This window comes from Amblyraja radiata, chromosome 1 (assembly GCF_010909765.2).
Source record: "Amblyraja radiata isolate CabotCenter1 chromosome 1, sAmbRad1.1.pri, whole genome shotgun sequence".
Classification (NCBI taxonomy): Eukaryota; Metazoa; Chordata; class Chondrichthyes; order Rajiformes; family Rajidae; genus Amblyraja; species Amblyraja radiata.
The window spans coordinates 124,884,068-124,900,476 of NC_045956.1; the positions used below are offsets into that span (position 1 = coordinate 124,884,068).

At 40.0% G+C, this 16,409-nt stretch overlaps 1 protein-coding gene across 1 annotated transcript in view; it reads right to left on the reverse strand.

The window, feature by feature from the left end:
• The window catches only part of map3k1 (mitogen-activated protein kinase kinase kinase 1), a 93,017-nt gene that overhangs the window by 45,032 nt on the left and 31,576 nt on the right, over positions 1-16,409 (reverse strand). Inside the window, exons 2-5 of the mRNA XM_033030301.1 lie at positions 8,957-9,107; positions 7,581-7,802; positions 2,490-2,690; positions 664-780 (exon numbers count right to left, since the gene is read on the reverse strand). Of these exons, the coding sequence (XP_032886192.1) occupies positions 664-780; positions 2,490-2,690; positions 7,581-7,802; positions 8,957-9,107 (691 nt within the window). The remainder of the gene's footprint in view (positions 1-663; positions 781-2,489; positions 2,691-7,580; positions 7,803-8,956; positions 9,108-16,409) is intronic.

A 16,409-nucleotide genomic window follows, 5' to 3' on the forward strand; every position in this document is an offset into this window, starting at 1 on the left:
GTCTAAGTTTCCCTTGCTGGGTCATAAAGTCAACTACATTAAGTATTGCAATCCATTACATGTTCTTCCATAACCTTCAAGTATTTCCGTATTCTTTCTTTCCCCCCCGAACACTTATTTGAGGCAACTACTGTGTGGTTCTCTGATATAAAATGTTGCATTTGCCCTTTAAGATGGCCCAATAATTATTCCATTCCACATATGCTAAACAAGTCTACATGTAATTGTGGTTTTTCCTAAAAATATGCTTAGGCAATTTTTTTTTAAATTAATCAAGTATTTATAATCATCTCCAGAAAAATGTATTAATAATAAAAGGAAACAAGGTTGTGTTTCAGATGAGATGATATACTGAGGTCTAGCTCATCCGTTCAGCTGGGCACAAAACACTTTACATAACAATTCTATGGTAGAGAAGGCAAGTCCATCTGGCTGGTCTGTCCAATATCTAGCGCACCGCCGATATAATACATTTATTCATAAAAGTAATTTATTCATATTTGGTGGACTTTAGAGTCCAAATTAGAGGGCTGTTTGTAAAATCAGTGACTGTTCTTTCTGGCTAGATGGTATAATGGTACATTCTAGGACTGAAAGTTGTTCCACAAATTCAATCTAGTGATTATGAATTCCCAAAGAAATGTATTTCAAAGTTCTACTTACCTCAAAATTTTTTAATGTCTTTCTCCATAACAATGAATCAGAAGGTTCTAACTGGAAGACTCGTAACATAACAAATAGAACATGAATGCAGAATGTTCCACGTCCACAACTGCAGGTCTATAAAAGATTAAAATGACAACATTGTCAGGGATTGAAGTTTAAGTCTAACAGAAGGGCACTCAATCTTCTAGAGCAGATCTAAAAGCATTGTAAAGTAATTGAAAGGTGTTGTTACCCTCACTATACCCCGCTCCCCAGCTGAGACTGGACGTTTAATTTTAGCAAACCAAAAAAAAGCATACATTTTCCCTGTCTGCTAAAGAACAGGAACATTGTGACTTTTAACTAATTGACAAAGTATAAATTCAGTATTACAAACCTACATGTCTTTGTGGGACTTCAAATTAGATTTGGCATGCAAAAGATTTTTTTAAAAAACAATAAAACTACACCCATTTCCAGCTCTAATTTGCATGTAGCGATATACACTAGATATACTCCAACTCAGCAGGTCTCTGCTACAGGACCCTGGGGCTCCCCTTTTTGGAAAATTGCCTTTGCCATCCCAATCTGTGCAGAGGAACTTTCAATATAGACACAATTGTCACTTACTTGCTCAGGTCTCCCATCCAAACACACCCTGCCAGAAACTGATGCGTTTGGGGGACAATGTCCCAGAGGGGATAGGATACTAGCATGCCAGAAAATTGTACTTGGATTTTCTCAAGTCCCTGCAAATACTGCAGGCAAATTTTGAGTTAGTTTTTTCAAATTTTCATTGACCTTCACCATAGTTATTTGAAGAGCCACCTCTTCAGTGTTTAATTGCATGACATTGTGTGTTTAATCATAGTCAGCACAGTAGTAGAAGGGAGGCTACTACTGTAGACATGTTTCTGGGTCCGGCTAATACAGGATAGTCATGGATTCAGGTGGACATGGAGGACTATGAGGGGTAGAGGTCACCCTCGTCATATCCAGGTAGCCTGAGGAAAGGAGCGAGCCTGCAGATCTGCAACATTCTAAATCTTTGTCCTTGCAAAGTATGAAACAAACGTTCCCCCACACACTTAAATTGGACTTCCTTTCAAACTTTCATTACTCCTTCTCAAAATACACGGGCAACTTCAAATTTGCTTATAGAGTACATGGACTAACTTTAGACATTAAAATAAAAAAGGCGAGTGACTTAATCATAGAAAGATCCCCATTTTCCATCATCACATAAGCACCTACAGCAATATGCAATGTTGGATATTTAGAATGTCAAGCAGGTAAAGTGCTAAATGCTGTTTAATCCCATGTAATCTAGCAGATGCACAATTTATGTAAATAACATATACAGTTTTGTAAAAATGCAAAGCATCTTCTTTTGAATGTAGAATAGCAGAGTTCACAAAAACAATCTACTCCATATTTAGCCTAAAGAGATCAAGTGAATGCTCATTGCCCACTACACTAAACACTCCACTCAAATTGCCAACATTAATGTATAAATTCTACTTTGACTGAATAATTGACTGCATAAATTCCAATCTATATCGGATCTTGAAAGCCGATATAATTTTGGTTATGGGAATAGCACACAAAGTACATCGTAAAAAAGAAAAAAGCATTACCTGCTAGGAATTTACAACATAATGATCTCACATTTGATTAACAAATTAAGAGGCATAGACTGTCAAAGTAATGTATACAATAATAAATGGAATAGAATGTTATGGAATATGTTATGGAACCATCAAATGATCCATCAACACATTCTGCCTTCCCTCATTTCTTTTATAAATGAAAATTAAAACATTAATAATTGCTATCCAACTAACCTGAGGACCAATAAACACCCTGTACTTATTGTCAGGAACATCGCCACCAATTAGGAAGGAGTTTGGCCCTATTTGCTGCAGCAAATACAGTCGTGCGCGCATTACTTTGTTGACTCTACGATTAGTTTCTTCTGGGCTGTAAGGTGAGAAGCCATCAGGTGAAGGAGCTCTTCTGGGAGGCGTCACACGTCCATTCTGAAACTAAAGAAGAATGGAATGAGATTGTAAATATTTTTGCAGCCAGATTTTACATTTTCATTTTTTAACCCACGGAGTAATTCTCTGACCGGAAATGTCACCGATCCAGTCTATAGAGATGCGCCTGACCCACTGAGTCACTCCAGAGGTTTGTGTCTTTTTTGTAAACCAGCATGTGCAGTCCCTTTTATCTCCATCTCTGGAGTAATTATTATTTTTGGTCAGGTCCAATCAGGTATGTATACAAGTAAGGAAACCAGTATTTTTATAGCTTGAGTCAACTATTTAATAAAAGTAAGCACTTCACCATAAAAAGCAAGCGGCAAGTTAGATAAACAAAATGTGTTGCAATTATTCAAGTTGATTGTGAATTTTACCTTCATATTTCCTATTTTTCCAATAGCAATTCCAAACAGAAAGTGTGAGTGACAGTTTAGAGTCAGGCAGCATTTGTGAAAAAATTGAATTAATATTTCAGGTCGATGACCTTTCATTTAATGTAGTTCCGCATTTTCATTTTTACTTCAGAATCCAGCAACTATAAGCTTTCTTCTTCTCCACATGGTGCTGTAGCAAAATTCTAACAACGCTTATGAATGGAGCTTGGCTAAACTATATAGAAATAAGAGTGCAAATTCAGACTTTCTTTCAGCCAAAAAGTGACTCATGACATTAATATGGTTGATATTCATGCAGCTAGTTAAAGCAAACATAGATAGCTCTGCAAAATGATAAAGCGACAACCCATCTTTAGTGGCACTTTTTACAACACACTATTTATTTCTGAACTGTAGTTAAGATGTCAAAATCCTCTAAATAACTAGTTATCTTATTTTTTGCTTAATTATTAAATATTGTTTGGTATGTCTGTGCAAGTATGCTTACAGTTGACATTTACAAGAGGGCGTACGGTTCGAGAAGATTCGAGAAGGAACTTTCTTTACCCAGAGGGTGGTTGGAATCTGGAACACACTCCCAGAGGGGGAGGCAGATACTTCAACGTTGTGAGAGTATTTAGAAGAGCACTTAAATCACCATGGCGCACATCAACTGACCATGGGCTGGTGAATGGGATTAGTAAAGATGGGTACTTGATCTATGGCAAGGACACACTGGGCAGAAGGGCCTATTTCTCTGCAGAATGACTTTTCCTTTTGTGGGTGAACCTATAACCAGGGTACAAAATAAGCTACTGGAGAAACACAAAGAGCAATGCAGCATCCATCTGAAGCCCTAAAAAAGCTATATGCAACCTGCCTTTTGCACCAGGTCCCAGCATTTGCAGTCTCTTATGTCTCATATAACATGGTAAAAAATAATGGGTAATCCATTCAAGGCAGAGGAGCCTAAATACATTCTAAAATGGTTGTGTATTTGGAATTCAAAAGGGAAGCAGAAGCAGAATCTTTAAATATTTTTCAGGGCCAGGATAGATTAATTCACGTCACCAAGCAGGCGATAGGGTTAGTGGGGATAGATGGAAACGCAGAGTTTAAGTTATAATTAGATCAACAATGATCTCATTAAAAGGGACCAAGAAAAGTTTTCGTTGTTCTGGTTCCAGTGCATCTGACAATTAAACACTCGAGTCTTGCCATTTAATTCTGTTTGTAGGTCCTCCCCTCCACCCACCCAAATTACATCATGGAACATTGATTAAAAATCAAAGTCTAGTACATAGCTGGTGCGTGCCAGGCACGTGCCATCAGGGTAGGCAAGGTAGGCAGTGCCTACCCTGACTAAAATTATAAAATGGTCTTTATTTTATATATATAAAATATATATACATAATATATATAAAATATATAAAACATATATAAAATGGCCATAAATAGTAAAGGCACGGGAGAATTATGCTTCCCTAAGAGATCGATCTCTTAGGGAGGCATAATTCTCCCGTACCTTTCATCCGCAGTGCATTTAAAACGCGGAAGTATGTGCTACTCACGTGCCGTCGACGCTGCTTCAAGCCATCAGTGGGAACGGTCCGTAAAGGCAGCTGAAATTCTGCCTTTACACTGTGGACTGCAAGCATGTGCTGCGCTACGCACTGCGCATGCGCATCAGCCTACTGCGCATGCGCAGGTTTCTTGGCGGATTTTACAAACATGGATAGTGATTACATAGAAACATAGGTGCAGGAGTAGGCCATTCGGCCCTTCGATCCTGCACCGCCATTCAATATGATCATGGCTGATCATCCAACTCAGTATCCTGTACCTGCCTTCTCTCCATACCCCCTGATCCCTTTAGCCACAAGGGCCACATCTAACTCCCTCTTAAATATAGCCAATGAACTGGCCTCAACTACCTTCTGAGGCAGAGAATTCCAGAGATTCACCACTCTCTGTGTGAAAAATGTTTTTCTCATCTCGGTCCTAAAAGATTTCCCCCTTATCCTTAAACTGTGACCCCTTGTTCTGGACTTCCCCAACATCGGGAACAATCTTCCTGCTGGTCCAACCCCTTAAGAATTTTGTAAGTTTCTACTAGATCCCCCCTCAATCTTCTAAATTCTAGCGAGTACAAGCCGAGTCCATAATTTCTTCATATGAAAGTCCTGACATCCCAGGAATCAGTCTGGTGAACCTTCTCTGTACTCCCTCAATGGCAAGAATGTCCTTCCTCAGATTAGGAGCCCAAAACTGTACGCAATATTCCAGGCGTGGTCTCACCAAGACCCTGTACAACTGCAGTAGAACCTCCCTGCTCCTATACTCAAATCCTTTTGCTATGTGTCATGTGTCAGGGTTATGGGGAGAAAGCATGTAGATGGGTTTAAGAGAGGAAGATAGATCAGCCAACGATTCATAGCAAAAGGATTTGAGTTTTATAAGTTTCTATAAGATCCCCCCTCAATCTTCTAAATTCTAGAGTGTACAAGCCAAGTCTATCCAGTCTTTCTTCATATGAAAGTCCTGACATCCCAGGAATCAGTCTGGTGAACCTTCTCTGTACTCCCTCTAAGGCAAGAATGTCCTTCCTCAGATTAGGAGACCAAAACTGTACGCAATACTCCAGGTGTGGTCTCACCAAGACCATGTACAACTGCAGTACAACCTCCCTGCTCCTATACTCAAATCCTTTTGCTATGAATGCTAACATACCATTTGCTTTCTTCACTGCCTGCTGCACCTGCGTGCCTACTTTCAATGACTAGTGAACCATGACACCCAGGTCTTGTTGCATTTCCCCTTTTCCTAATTGGCCACAATTATGATAAAAGTCTACTTTCCTGTTTTTGCCACCAAAGTGGATAACCTCACATTTATCCACATTATACTGCATCTGCCATGCCCACTGCCCACTCACCCAGCCTATCCAAGTCACCTTGTAGCCTCCAAGCATCCCCCTCACAGCTAACACTGCCCCCCAGCTTCGTGTCATCCGCAAACATGGAGATGTTGCATTCAATTCCCTCGTCCAAATAATTAATATATAATGTAAATAGCTGGGGTCCCAGCACTGAGCCTTGTGGTACCCCACTAGTCACGGCCTGCCATTCTGAAAAGGACCCGTTTACTCCTACTCTTTGCTTCCTGTCTGCCAGCCAGTTCTCGATCCACATCAATACTGAACCCCCAATACCGTGTGCTTTAAGTTTGTATACTAATCTCTTATGTGGGACCTTGTCGAAAGCCTTCTGAAAGTCCAGATATAACACATCCACTGGTTCTCCTTTATCCACTCTACTAGTTACATCCTCGAAAAATTCTATAAGATTCGTCAGACATGATTTCCCTTTCATAAATCCATGCTGACTTTGTCCAATGATTTCACCACTTTCCAAGATTCAAGATTACCTGAAGAGTTTCTCGAAGCAAACTTACGAGGAAAAGACCAAAATAATTGAAAATGGCAGACGAATGCTTGAACTTAAAGAACTTCAACAGCACAAAGGAACACAAATAATTAGAAAATTTAAAACAGCTTGGTACAACAGGAAACAAAGAGAGAAGAATGGATTTTGTGTACAAATAATATGGTAAGTAAATTTCTTTGAGCTATATGTTTTTAAAAACTTTATGAAGAGATAGGGCCTATTGAAGACAAATTACTTGATAAAAGTCGAGAGAACAATCTGCGCATGCGCGGTTTCCACGATTTTTTTTTAAAGCCGACTGACAGCTCGCCGGGGAGAGAATAATCTGTGCATGCGCGGTTTTCACGATTTTTAAAAGCCACTGACTAATTACCTACCCTGACTAATTACTCATGGCACGTGCCTGGTGTGTACATAATAGTGGTAGGGCAACATCGTAGGATCCAAAATTTGAATCTTAAATAATCAATTTTAACCACGTAGACAATAGTCAGTTGCCTACTTTAGACCAAGTAGGCCAAATAATTTTCTTCCATTGTGTATTCTATATAGCTCATGCATTTTTGGTTTCAAAAGGCAACATTATCAGTGTGAATTGACCAGTTCTAGAAAATACAAACCAACAGCCCAAGGAAACATACATTTTCACCTTGATTGTCAATGTAAAATTAACAACATTTCACGAAAATGTTGAGGAAGAAATATCATTTCTCGAAGAAATATCATGAAGAAAATCCATGAAATTTAATATATCCAGGATATTCTCAACATTAAAAAAAATCCAAATCAACTGGCAGACTAGTTTAATACTCAGTACTAGGAATAAGACTTATTTTAAACATCAGTCTTCAGTGGTGAAGATGTATTCATTTGTATTTGGCAACCTAGAGTCCCAAGATGGTTAGCTCAAGCATTACTAATGTGAAGATGTCAAACAAAAAGGCTAATTTAGATATTATTATGCATTGTTTTGTATTTACCTTGCAATTTAATGTTTTCAATTCTTGTATGTTTAAATATTCTTCCTTTGTGGTTGGTTAAGGATAGAAATTCTTACTTCATACACTTACAGGAATTGGTGATATTCTTTTCCTTCTTGCACCAGGAGATTCGGACTTTGCAACATTTTTTGAAGATGATGACGATGATGTGGCCGATGAAGATGAACTACCAGGTGAAGGACTGCGCCTTCCTCGTTGCATTTGTGGAGAGGCATTTGCATTTGTTTGACCTTCAGCTACTTGTTTTCCAAACTCTGCCCCATCTGCTTTCACTGGAATTGGTTTCACAACCTGCAAAGTATTCAACCATGACTCCCTGTTAATTAATTTCCAATGATCACGTTTACAAAGAGAAAAAGATTTTTAATCGAATTTTGTAAATGATTTGCAAATTTTCACCAAATATATGTGGGCATGATATGGAATTAGCATGGATTACAAAATTAAAAAAATTCTGATTCATGAAATGTTAAGATATCAATAATAATTTCATATCTATAAACATTTGCTAGACCTGTATTACCTTTTACAATTAACCTGTTAACTCATAGTTAATGTAAATACCAAAAGAAAATGGAAAAAAGTCTGTGAAATGCTTAAATCCATATTTCAATGAAATCTTCGACCAGTATCTGAAGCAACAATAGAGGGCACTGTGATCAGGCTTTAAATGTTATGGTAAAACAAACCATTACATCTGCAAGATACATTATTTTAACTCCTTTACAATGCCAAAATACAGCAGTCAGTTATTAAACATGTACACTGAAAAAAAAAAAAAAATGTGTTCATCAACGGAATTATTCTACTTTGATGGTAGACAAAAATGCTTTGGTGCTACTTTTAAACTGATTATGAGTTATTCTGGATTAGGCAAGAGTATTAAAATTATGCAGACAAAGCAGGCACTAAAGCAAGAACATTAGAACAAGTCTGAAGATTGGTTCATGTTTGAATTGATGCCTGCGATAACCACATTATATTATAATTCCTGAATAATCCCTAACAGAAGTCAGATGCAAATTCATTAAGCAGAATGAAGAACCAGGCTGAAGAACTTACACAAACAGTAAACCAGGAAATAAAAATATTATAATTATGTGTGTGTTTTAAATCATGCTTCAGAAAGCAACAGGGATTGAGTCATTGTACGTGAATAAAAGTAAGAAATAGAATTGCTAGCGTTTGAAACGTTAAAATATTGAAATTGTGGAATGTTGTGTGGATGAGAGTCTATGTTTTGAGACTAGTTAAGTCTTACCTGCTAACATTACAAAATGCAATTTGAATTTATCTCTGTTCTTACTTTTAAACGCATTAAATGACAAATATTTATACTTTCCATTGAACAATTCAGATACCTCTAGGCAAAGTTCATTGTCATCTTAACTTTTTTTTGGCCAAAAATAAGCATTTCTTTTTGAACAGTATGTCGTTCTACTTACTACAGGTCCCCGCCTATTCCTTCTTTCTAGCCATTCATGCTTCCAGGCTGGCATACACGTCACTTTGAGCTTTTCCCTAATGGTGCGCTCTTCTGGGCGGTCATCCATCTTCGTGAAACCTCTGAGTGTTTCCTTGTTTTCGATGTCACGACTGGGGAAAAATAATGCAAATACAATTAAGTAACAAAATCCGTTTTCTGTTAATAGATAATGCACGTTAGTCTATTACTCTTCAAACAACTGTAGTGCATTTTGCCCTGACTTTTTTGAACCCCCGCCCCTCTTTTAAAATGCACACGGGTGGGACAGAATAAACTACATCTCTCTGATGGAATAATATGGCTGCAATTTCCAAAAGACAAAATCCAAGAATATCTGAATAAACTAGTGTTTGTGTCCAAAATGAAATCTCAACAAGGAATAAAAGTGTTGTTTTATTCATAAAGAACTTGTTCAACAATTCTTCCAAACAAGGCACGTAAATATAACTGCATTGCACAGCCCTGACAAAAATATTGATTCCCCCAACAACTTTAGCACATTGATGTGCGGACATTTAGATTTGCAAAAATATTGCTTAGCATGTTGAGCTGTAACCTTAGTTCTGACACTAGAGGCCCTCGGAGAAACATACCAATGAGGTTGTAGTGCAAGGACAAATAACCCAACAGAGCATAAGACAGTTTACAGACAAATAATTTAGGCTAGTGCATTTAACTAAAATAAATGAATCCTACTGAGCAGACTGCTATAGCTAACGCCTTCAGTAAAACAAGGCAGGTATTATTACGGAGTACCATCACCAATTTATCTCAAAAGTTCAATGATATTGAAACTATTAGGAATGCATGTGACTATTTCAGCAGTTTGTACCACCGCTCAGAGCAAAATATATTTTAATCACTAGTCACAAGTAGTAAACCTACAAGATTCATTCTACTGCAACCGTTTTACAAGAATAGGCACCCCACGCTTTTACTTCTAAAGAAAATACACATTATTAATAATCCTGTACATGTGGCACATTTCCTGTTGAGCCAACTTCCTGTTTAAAAAAAAAAGCTATTCTCCTCTGCTGCAGAGGATAAACAAAAATGCAGCATCCCAACCTCTGCAAAGACCCAAGGGTTGGCAGCAGGGGATTCGTACCTGAAGGCAGGTAGTAAGGCCAGAGCAGTTTAACGTCAACAACAAACAGTAATTGGAGGATTAACAGATGGGAGATCTGACCAGTGCCATAGCAAAACTGCCTCACAGTTCCAGAGACCCAGGTTCGATTCATACTTCTGATGCAATCTGTATAGATTGCACATGACCTCCCCGTGACTATACATGTTTTCCCAGAAGCTCCAGTTTCCTCCCATTTCCCAAGACATGCAGATTAATTGGCTATTGTAAACTATCCCATATCTACATAGGTGGTGAGAGAATAGGCTGAGGAAATAACTGATTAATGGGATTGCTCCATGAGCCAGTTTGGTAGGCTATTTAGCCCGCCGTGTCTACATCTCAAGAAAATGAGGCAATGGGAGAGAGAAAGAGGGGAAGAGGATGAAAAGAAAAGAAGTTTAATAACCACCTCTGACGCAAATTTAACAGAGCATTTGGGATGCTAATGCCTGAAAGATTCAGCCAGCAATTGACCCAAAAAAATGCAACTGGCAGTAAACACATTTTATTGGAATGAGAGTACGATGAAGGAAGAATCAAATGTTGACCGTTTTGATTTTGGGAATAGGATTGCAAACTGAATGCATGCCCAAAAATGGAGGGTGGGTGCAAATTAATGCTCAACCACAGAGTGCATTAATAACAAGGGAAACACAAAGTGCAGGAGGAACTCAGCAGCTCAGGCAGCATTGTGGAAGAAATGGATACGCAATGTTCAAGGATGGGATCTTTTTCAGATGAATTAATAATTACATTAATAATTTGTATACTCAAGTAATAACAGACACATGTTCATGCCAAAATGGGATCCAGAAAGTCAAGCTGGTAGATTTCCAGTTGAACAGCCTCGAGGATACCATGTTGGTTATCTCTCATTCCATTTTCTCATTGGATTATCAGTCTGGGTTTTCCCTTATCAGTTACCAAACCAGGCTATGATGTGCCAACTCTCCGCCATTCAAAGTTCAAACCTGTTGCAGTTTGATAAAGTATTCAATGACATGAAGCTGGTTGACTCTCTACTGCTATCCTGTCAACGAAGACAGGTTCATGGACTCTCGACTTTCCCTGCCTGAAGCCAATAATGAGCTCTTTGGCCTTGCTAACATTGAGAGCAGGATTGTTGTTTTGCCACTATTCAGGTTATTGATCTCCCTCCTGTATTCCGACTCATTTTACCAGTCATTTGTCCATAACAATGGTATTGACAAATGTAAAGCATGTTGGAGCTGTGTCTGGCTACACATCATAAAATGATTATGGATCTTTCATATCATCCTTGGCTACTTCACCCAATCCAGCCTCAATGCCAACCAGACAAAGTCGTCCTAGGAGATTTTTCAGGTTTATAAACCTAGTGAACATGCTTTGGCCATAATTTCCTCCAATTACTGTTCACCAATGCATGAGGTACAAAACCTATTAAAGGCACTGATGTAGTCAAAGACCATCATGATATTCTACCTTTTGAGGATTTCCTAACGGTGGGTTTATCATTACTGCTTAACCACAAAATGATATGGTGCATTATGACCTTCAGGGAGTGAACATTGTTAACACTGCAAGATACAATTCTTTCAGTTTCCTTAGTTACATCTTGCTGTGATTTCTTAGAGGAATTGCAATATTCAATCAGCAGCTGGTTACCACCTGTGAGGTAATTTACCTCATAGGATGCAAATATCTGACATCTCAAATAGCCTCTGTTGGCTATCTGAAATAGCAGTATCAAACCTTATCTTCAAAAATGAAATGTACTTATATAACCAACTTGGTAGAACTCAAATTTTGTCATGCACAAAATTAATATATATTTTTTATTAGTTAACACCTTGTATTTTATGTCCTGAACTTGGATCCTTCAACTGTTGGTAAGTTTCTATTTACATTAGAACCTCACATAGGCTATTACATGTGTAAAGTTTGCGCATTTTCTTAGTAATTCCAGATTTTCTCTAGATGTCTGGTTTCTTCCAACATCCAAAATAATGGAGGATTGGTAGGTGCCCATAGTGTGCAGATGAATGGTAGAATGTGGGGAGAATAAAATGGGTTAAGAAATAATTAGCACAAAAAAAGTGCTTGAGAATGGTCCGTTTCCTATATATTTGTGGCATACAAATTATCACATGAAATGATATACTAGTTCATATACCACACAGATCCATCCAGATGACCAAGATTGAAGTAATTAAAGATTCCAGAGGGTGCGTGTTTCATGGCCAAGCAGCTAATTCTTCAACACTTTCACTTCCAGAACAAAGAATAATTGAAGGACAATCAGATGCCCCTTTGTGCCAAATTCAAGATAAGAAGCCACTACTGAACCTGGGCCAATATTTCCTCCATGAACCTCTCCGCGGGGTGTTACGGTGGCGCAGTGGTAGAGTTGCTGCCTTACAGCACCAAGGCCCAGGTTTGATCCTGACTACGGGTGAAGTCTGTGCGGAATTTATACTTTCTTCCATGTGGGATTTCCCCGGGTGCTCCGGTTTCCTTCCACATTTCAAAGATATACAGGTTTGTAGGTTAATTTGGCATTGGTTAAAAATTGCAAATTGTCCTTGGTGTGCAGGATAATGCTAGTGTATGGGGATCGCTGGTCAGTGCAGACTCGGTGGGCCGAAGGCAAGTTTCTGTGCTGTATCTCCAATCTAAACAAATGCTAGGAACAACACTCATTCCTTCTTTGCCACCTCTCTTTTTTGGTCCCATTCTATATCCATGCATTAGAACAGTTTGTGTAGGAAAGAACTGCAGACGTTGGTTTAAATCGAAGGTAGACACAAAATGCTTGAGTAACTCAGCGGGACAGGCAGTATCTCTGGAGAGAAGGAATGGGTGACGTTTCGGGTCGAGACCATTCTTCAGACTGAAGACGCCTTGACCCGAAACGTCACCCATTCCTTCTCTCCAGAGATGCTGCCTGTCCCGCTGAGTTACTCCAGTATTTTGTGTCTATATTGGAACAGATTAGTTAGTTTAGAGATACAGTGACCAGCAATCCGCACACACTAACATTATCCCACACACTGAAGCCAATTAACCTACAAACCTGTACATCTTTGGAATGTGGGAGGAAAATTGAGATCCTGGAGAAAACCCAGGTCACGGGGAGAATGTAAAACCCCGTACAGACAGCACCTGTAGTCAGGGTCGGACCCAGGTCTCGGGCACTGTAAGGCAGCAATTCTGGCAAGAGTGTGGCAAATACAGAAACAAAATCAATTGTACTGAAGCACGCTTAAATTTCACTTGAAAGACCCAAATTCCATGACAGTTTGGCGATGGGCCCAACTGCTGTTCTTCAGTGCCATAAATTTATTTGATACTTCTTAATATGGTTATTTTACACAATTAAAGCTTACAAGGCAATTCTTTTCTTACAATAGGTTGGTTAGAATTTCAGAGTTGCTCCACAATCCAGAGCATAACAAAGTGTAGAAGGAACTTAAAAGTCAAGAGTGCAGGGCTGCCAACTATCACGCATTGAGCGTGAGAATCACGCATTTGGCCAAATTCTCACGCTGATCACAAATTTCTCACGCTCTGTCGTAGGAAATTCTGTGATCAAAGAAAAATTAAAAAAGCATATCAAATGCATGGGCCGCGGGTGTTGGAGAGCCGGGGCTGAGGAAGGGATAGAAGCAGAAGAATGGGCAGATGCGGACGGGGAGCCGGGGCTAGGGAGTGTTTGCCGGGCTGGCGAGTCGCTCACTGCAGCTCCGGCCATGGAGCAGCCTCAGTGCAAGAGTCTCAGGCCGTCGGAAGTGTTGCGCCGCTGCCGTGAGGGTCACTGTGCCGAATTCGCCAAGGTGATTGGCATGGACCAGGCTGTGGCTGGAGGACAACCAATGGCTGCTGGAAGTAAGTACCAAGCACTGGGTAGAAGCGGTGGAAGATAGTGGCCTTCAAATGGGGTGTGGTTGGAGAAAGCATCCTTCTTGCCTGCTAGATTTTCACTTACTGTAACTGCAGGAACAATGTTTCCGATGTTGGGGAAGTTCAGAGCCAGATTTCACACAGTTTAAGGAAATGGTAACAGAATACATACAGCTGAGTATAATTTTATGGATGAGAAATTGTGTTCAACCAACTGATGACTTATTTGACAAAGTAACTAACATGTTAGATAACAAGAAAGCCAATGGATGTAGCAAATTTTGTTATGCAAAATTTGGTCTGTGAAGTGCCCCATAAAAGATTATCACATTAGATAAGCACCTGTGGACTTTAACGTAATAGGTTAAGTCCTGGGGGTCAGGTAGGGGGCTTTATGTGTGGGCCCCATACATTGTCAGTGCAGAGGGGCTAGGAGCAAGGACAAGTGTGCATCCAGAGTCAAGGTCTGGAATAGTACTAGGTGTGCAGTCAAAGCTGACACCAGGGGTGTGTTCAGCACTGGGAACCTAAGCAGGTGAGCAACTATGATAAGGGTAGAATAGGGGGCCAGGTGTAAGGTTGGACTCAGGGTCAAAATGAGAGAAGGTATGCAACTGGAGTCAGGGTCAGGAGTAGCACCAGGTGTGCAGTGAGACCCAGGTTGGTCAACATGGGCCAATCGTTTGATTATAATCTTATTTCCATACATGAATATACTAAGATCATTCATGTGCTTCACTTGTTGATCAGAGTCTGGCTCTACTGTGGAATGTAATTAGGAATAATATTGCATTCAAGTGCAAGTTAAAAGACTCGCTACAGTATGCACCAGATTTCAAATTGAAATCAATTTCAAACTGAAAAATGCAAAAGCTCCGTACCATGGCTGATCATCCCCAATCAGTACCCCATTCCTGCATTCTCCCCATATCCCCCGACTCCGCTATCTTTAAGAGCCCAATCTAGCTCACTCTTGAAGGTATCCAGAGAACCGGCCTCCACCGCCCTCTGATGCAGAGAATTCCACAAACTCAAAATTCTCTGTGAGAAAAAGCATTTCTTCGTCTCTGTTCTAAATGGCTTACCCCTTACTCTTAAACTGTGGCCCCTGGTTCTGGACTCCCCCAAAATCGGGAACATGTTTCCTGCCTCTAGCGTGTCCAAACCCTTAATAATCTTACATGTTTCAATAAGATCCCATCTCATCCTTCTAAACTTCAGAGTATACAAGCCAAGCTGCTCTATTCTCTCAGCATATGATAGTCCCGCCATCCCAGGAATTAACCTTGTAAACCCACGCTGCACTCCCTCAATAGCAAGAATGTCCTACCTCAAATTAGAGGACCAAAACTGCACATAATACTCCAGGTGTGGTCTCACTAGGGCCCTATACAACTGCAGAAGGACCTCTTTGCCCATATACTCAACTCCTCTTGTTATGAAGGCCAACATGCCATTCGCTTTCTTCACTGCTGTTGTACCTGCATGCTTACTTTCATTGACTGATGAACAAGGACCCCAGATCCCATTGTACTTCCCCTTTTCCCCAACTTGACACCATTTAGATAGTAATCTGCCTTCCTGTTTTTGCTACCAAAGTGGATAACCTCACATTTATCCACATTAAACTTCATCTGCCATGCATCTGCCCACTCACCCAACCTGTCCAAGTCACCCTGCATTCTCATAGCAGCCTCCTCACAGTTCACACTGCCACCCAGCTTTGCGTCATCTGCAAATTTGCTAATGTTACTTTGAAACCCTTCATCAAAATCATTGATGTATATTGTAAATAGCTGCGGTCCCAGCATCGAGCCTTGCGGCACCCCACTAGTCACTGCCTGCCATTCTGAAAGGGACTCGTTAATCCGTACTCTGTTTCCTCACTGCCAACCAATTTTCTATCCATGTCAGCACTCTACCCCCAATACCATGTGACCTAATTTTGCCCATTAATCTCCTATGTGGGACCTTCAACCTTCACGGTTGAAGGTCCCACATAGAAGACCAGTGGTCTTCTTCTTCTTGATTGCAAGGACGTACCACGTGAAGGTTGCGACTCTCTCAACCCCATTCTCCTGACGCCGTTACTAATCAAGCACCTATCGATCTCTGCTTTAAAAATACCCAATGACTTGGCCTCCACCGCCATCGCTGGCAATGACTTCTAGATTCACCACCGTCTGGCGAAATAAATTCCTCATCTCCATTCTAAAAAGATATGCCCTTTTATTCGGAGCTTCCCCCTCTGATCATAAACTGTTCTACTACTGGAAACATATCTCCTCAGCCACTCTATCCAGAACCCCAGTAAATGAGTTTACATCATACTCAAAGGATGGGTAAAGGGGGGGGGGGGAGGATTGAGTTGAATATAAATACTGAGGTGCATCTGCTCTAC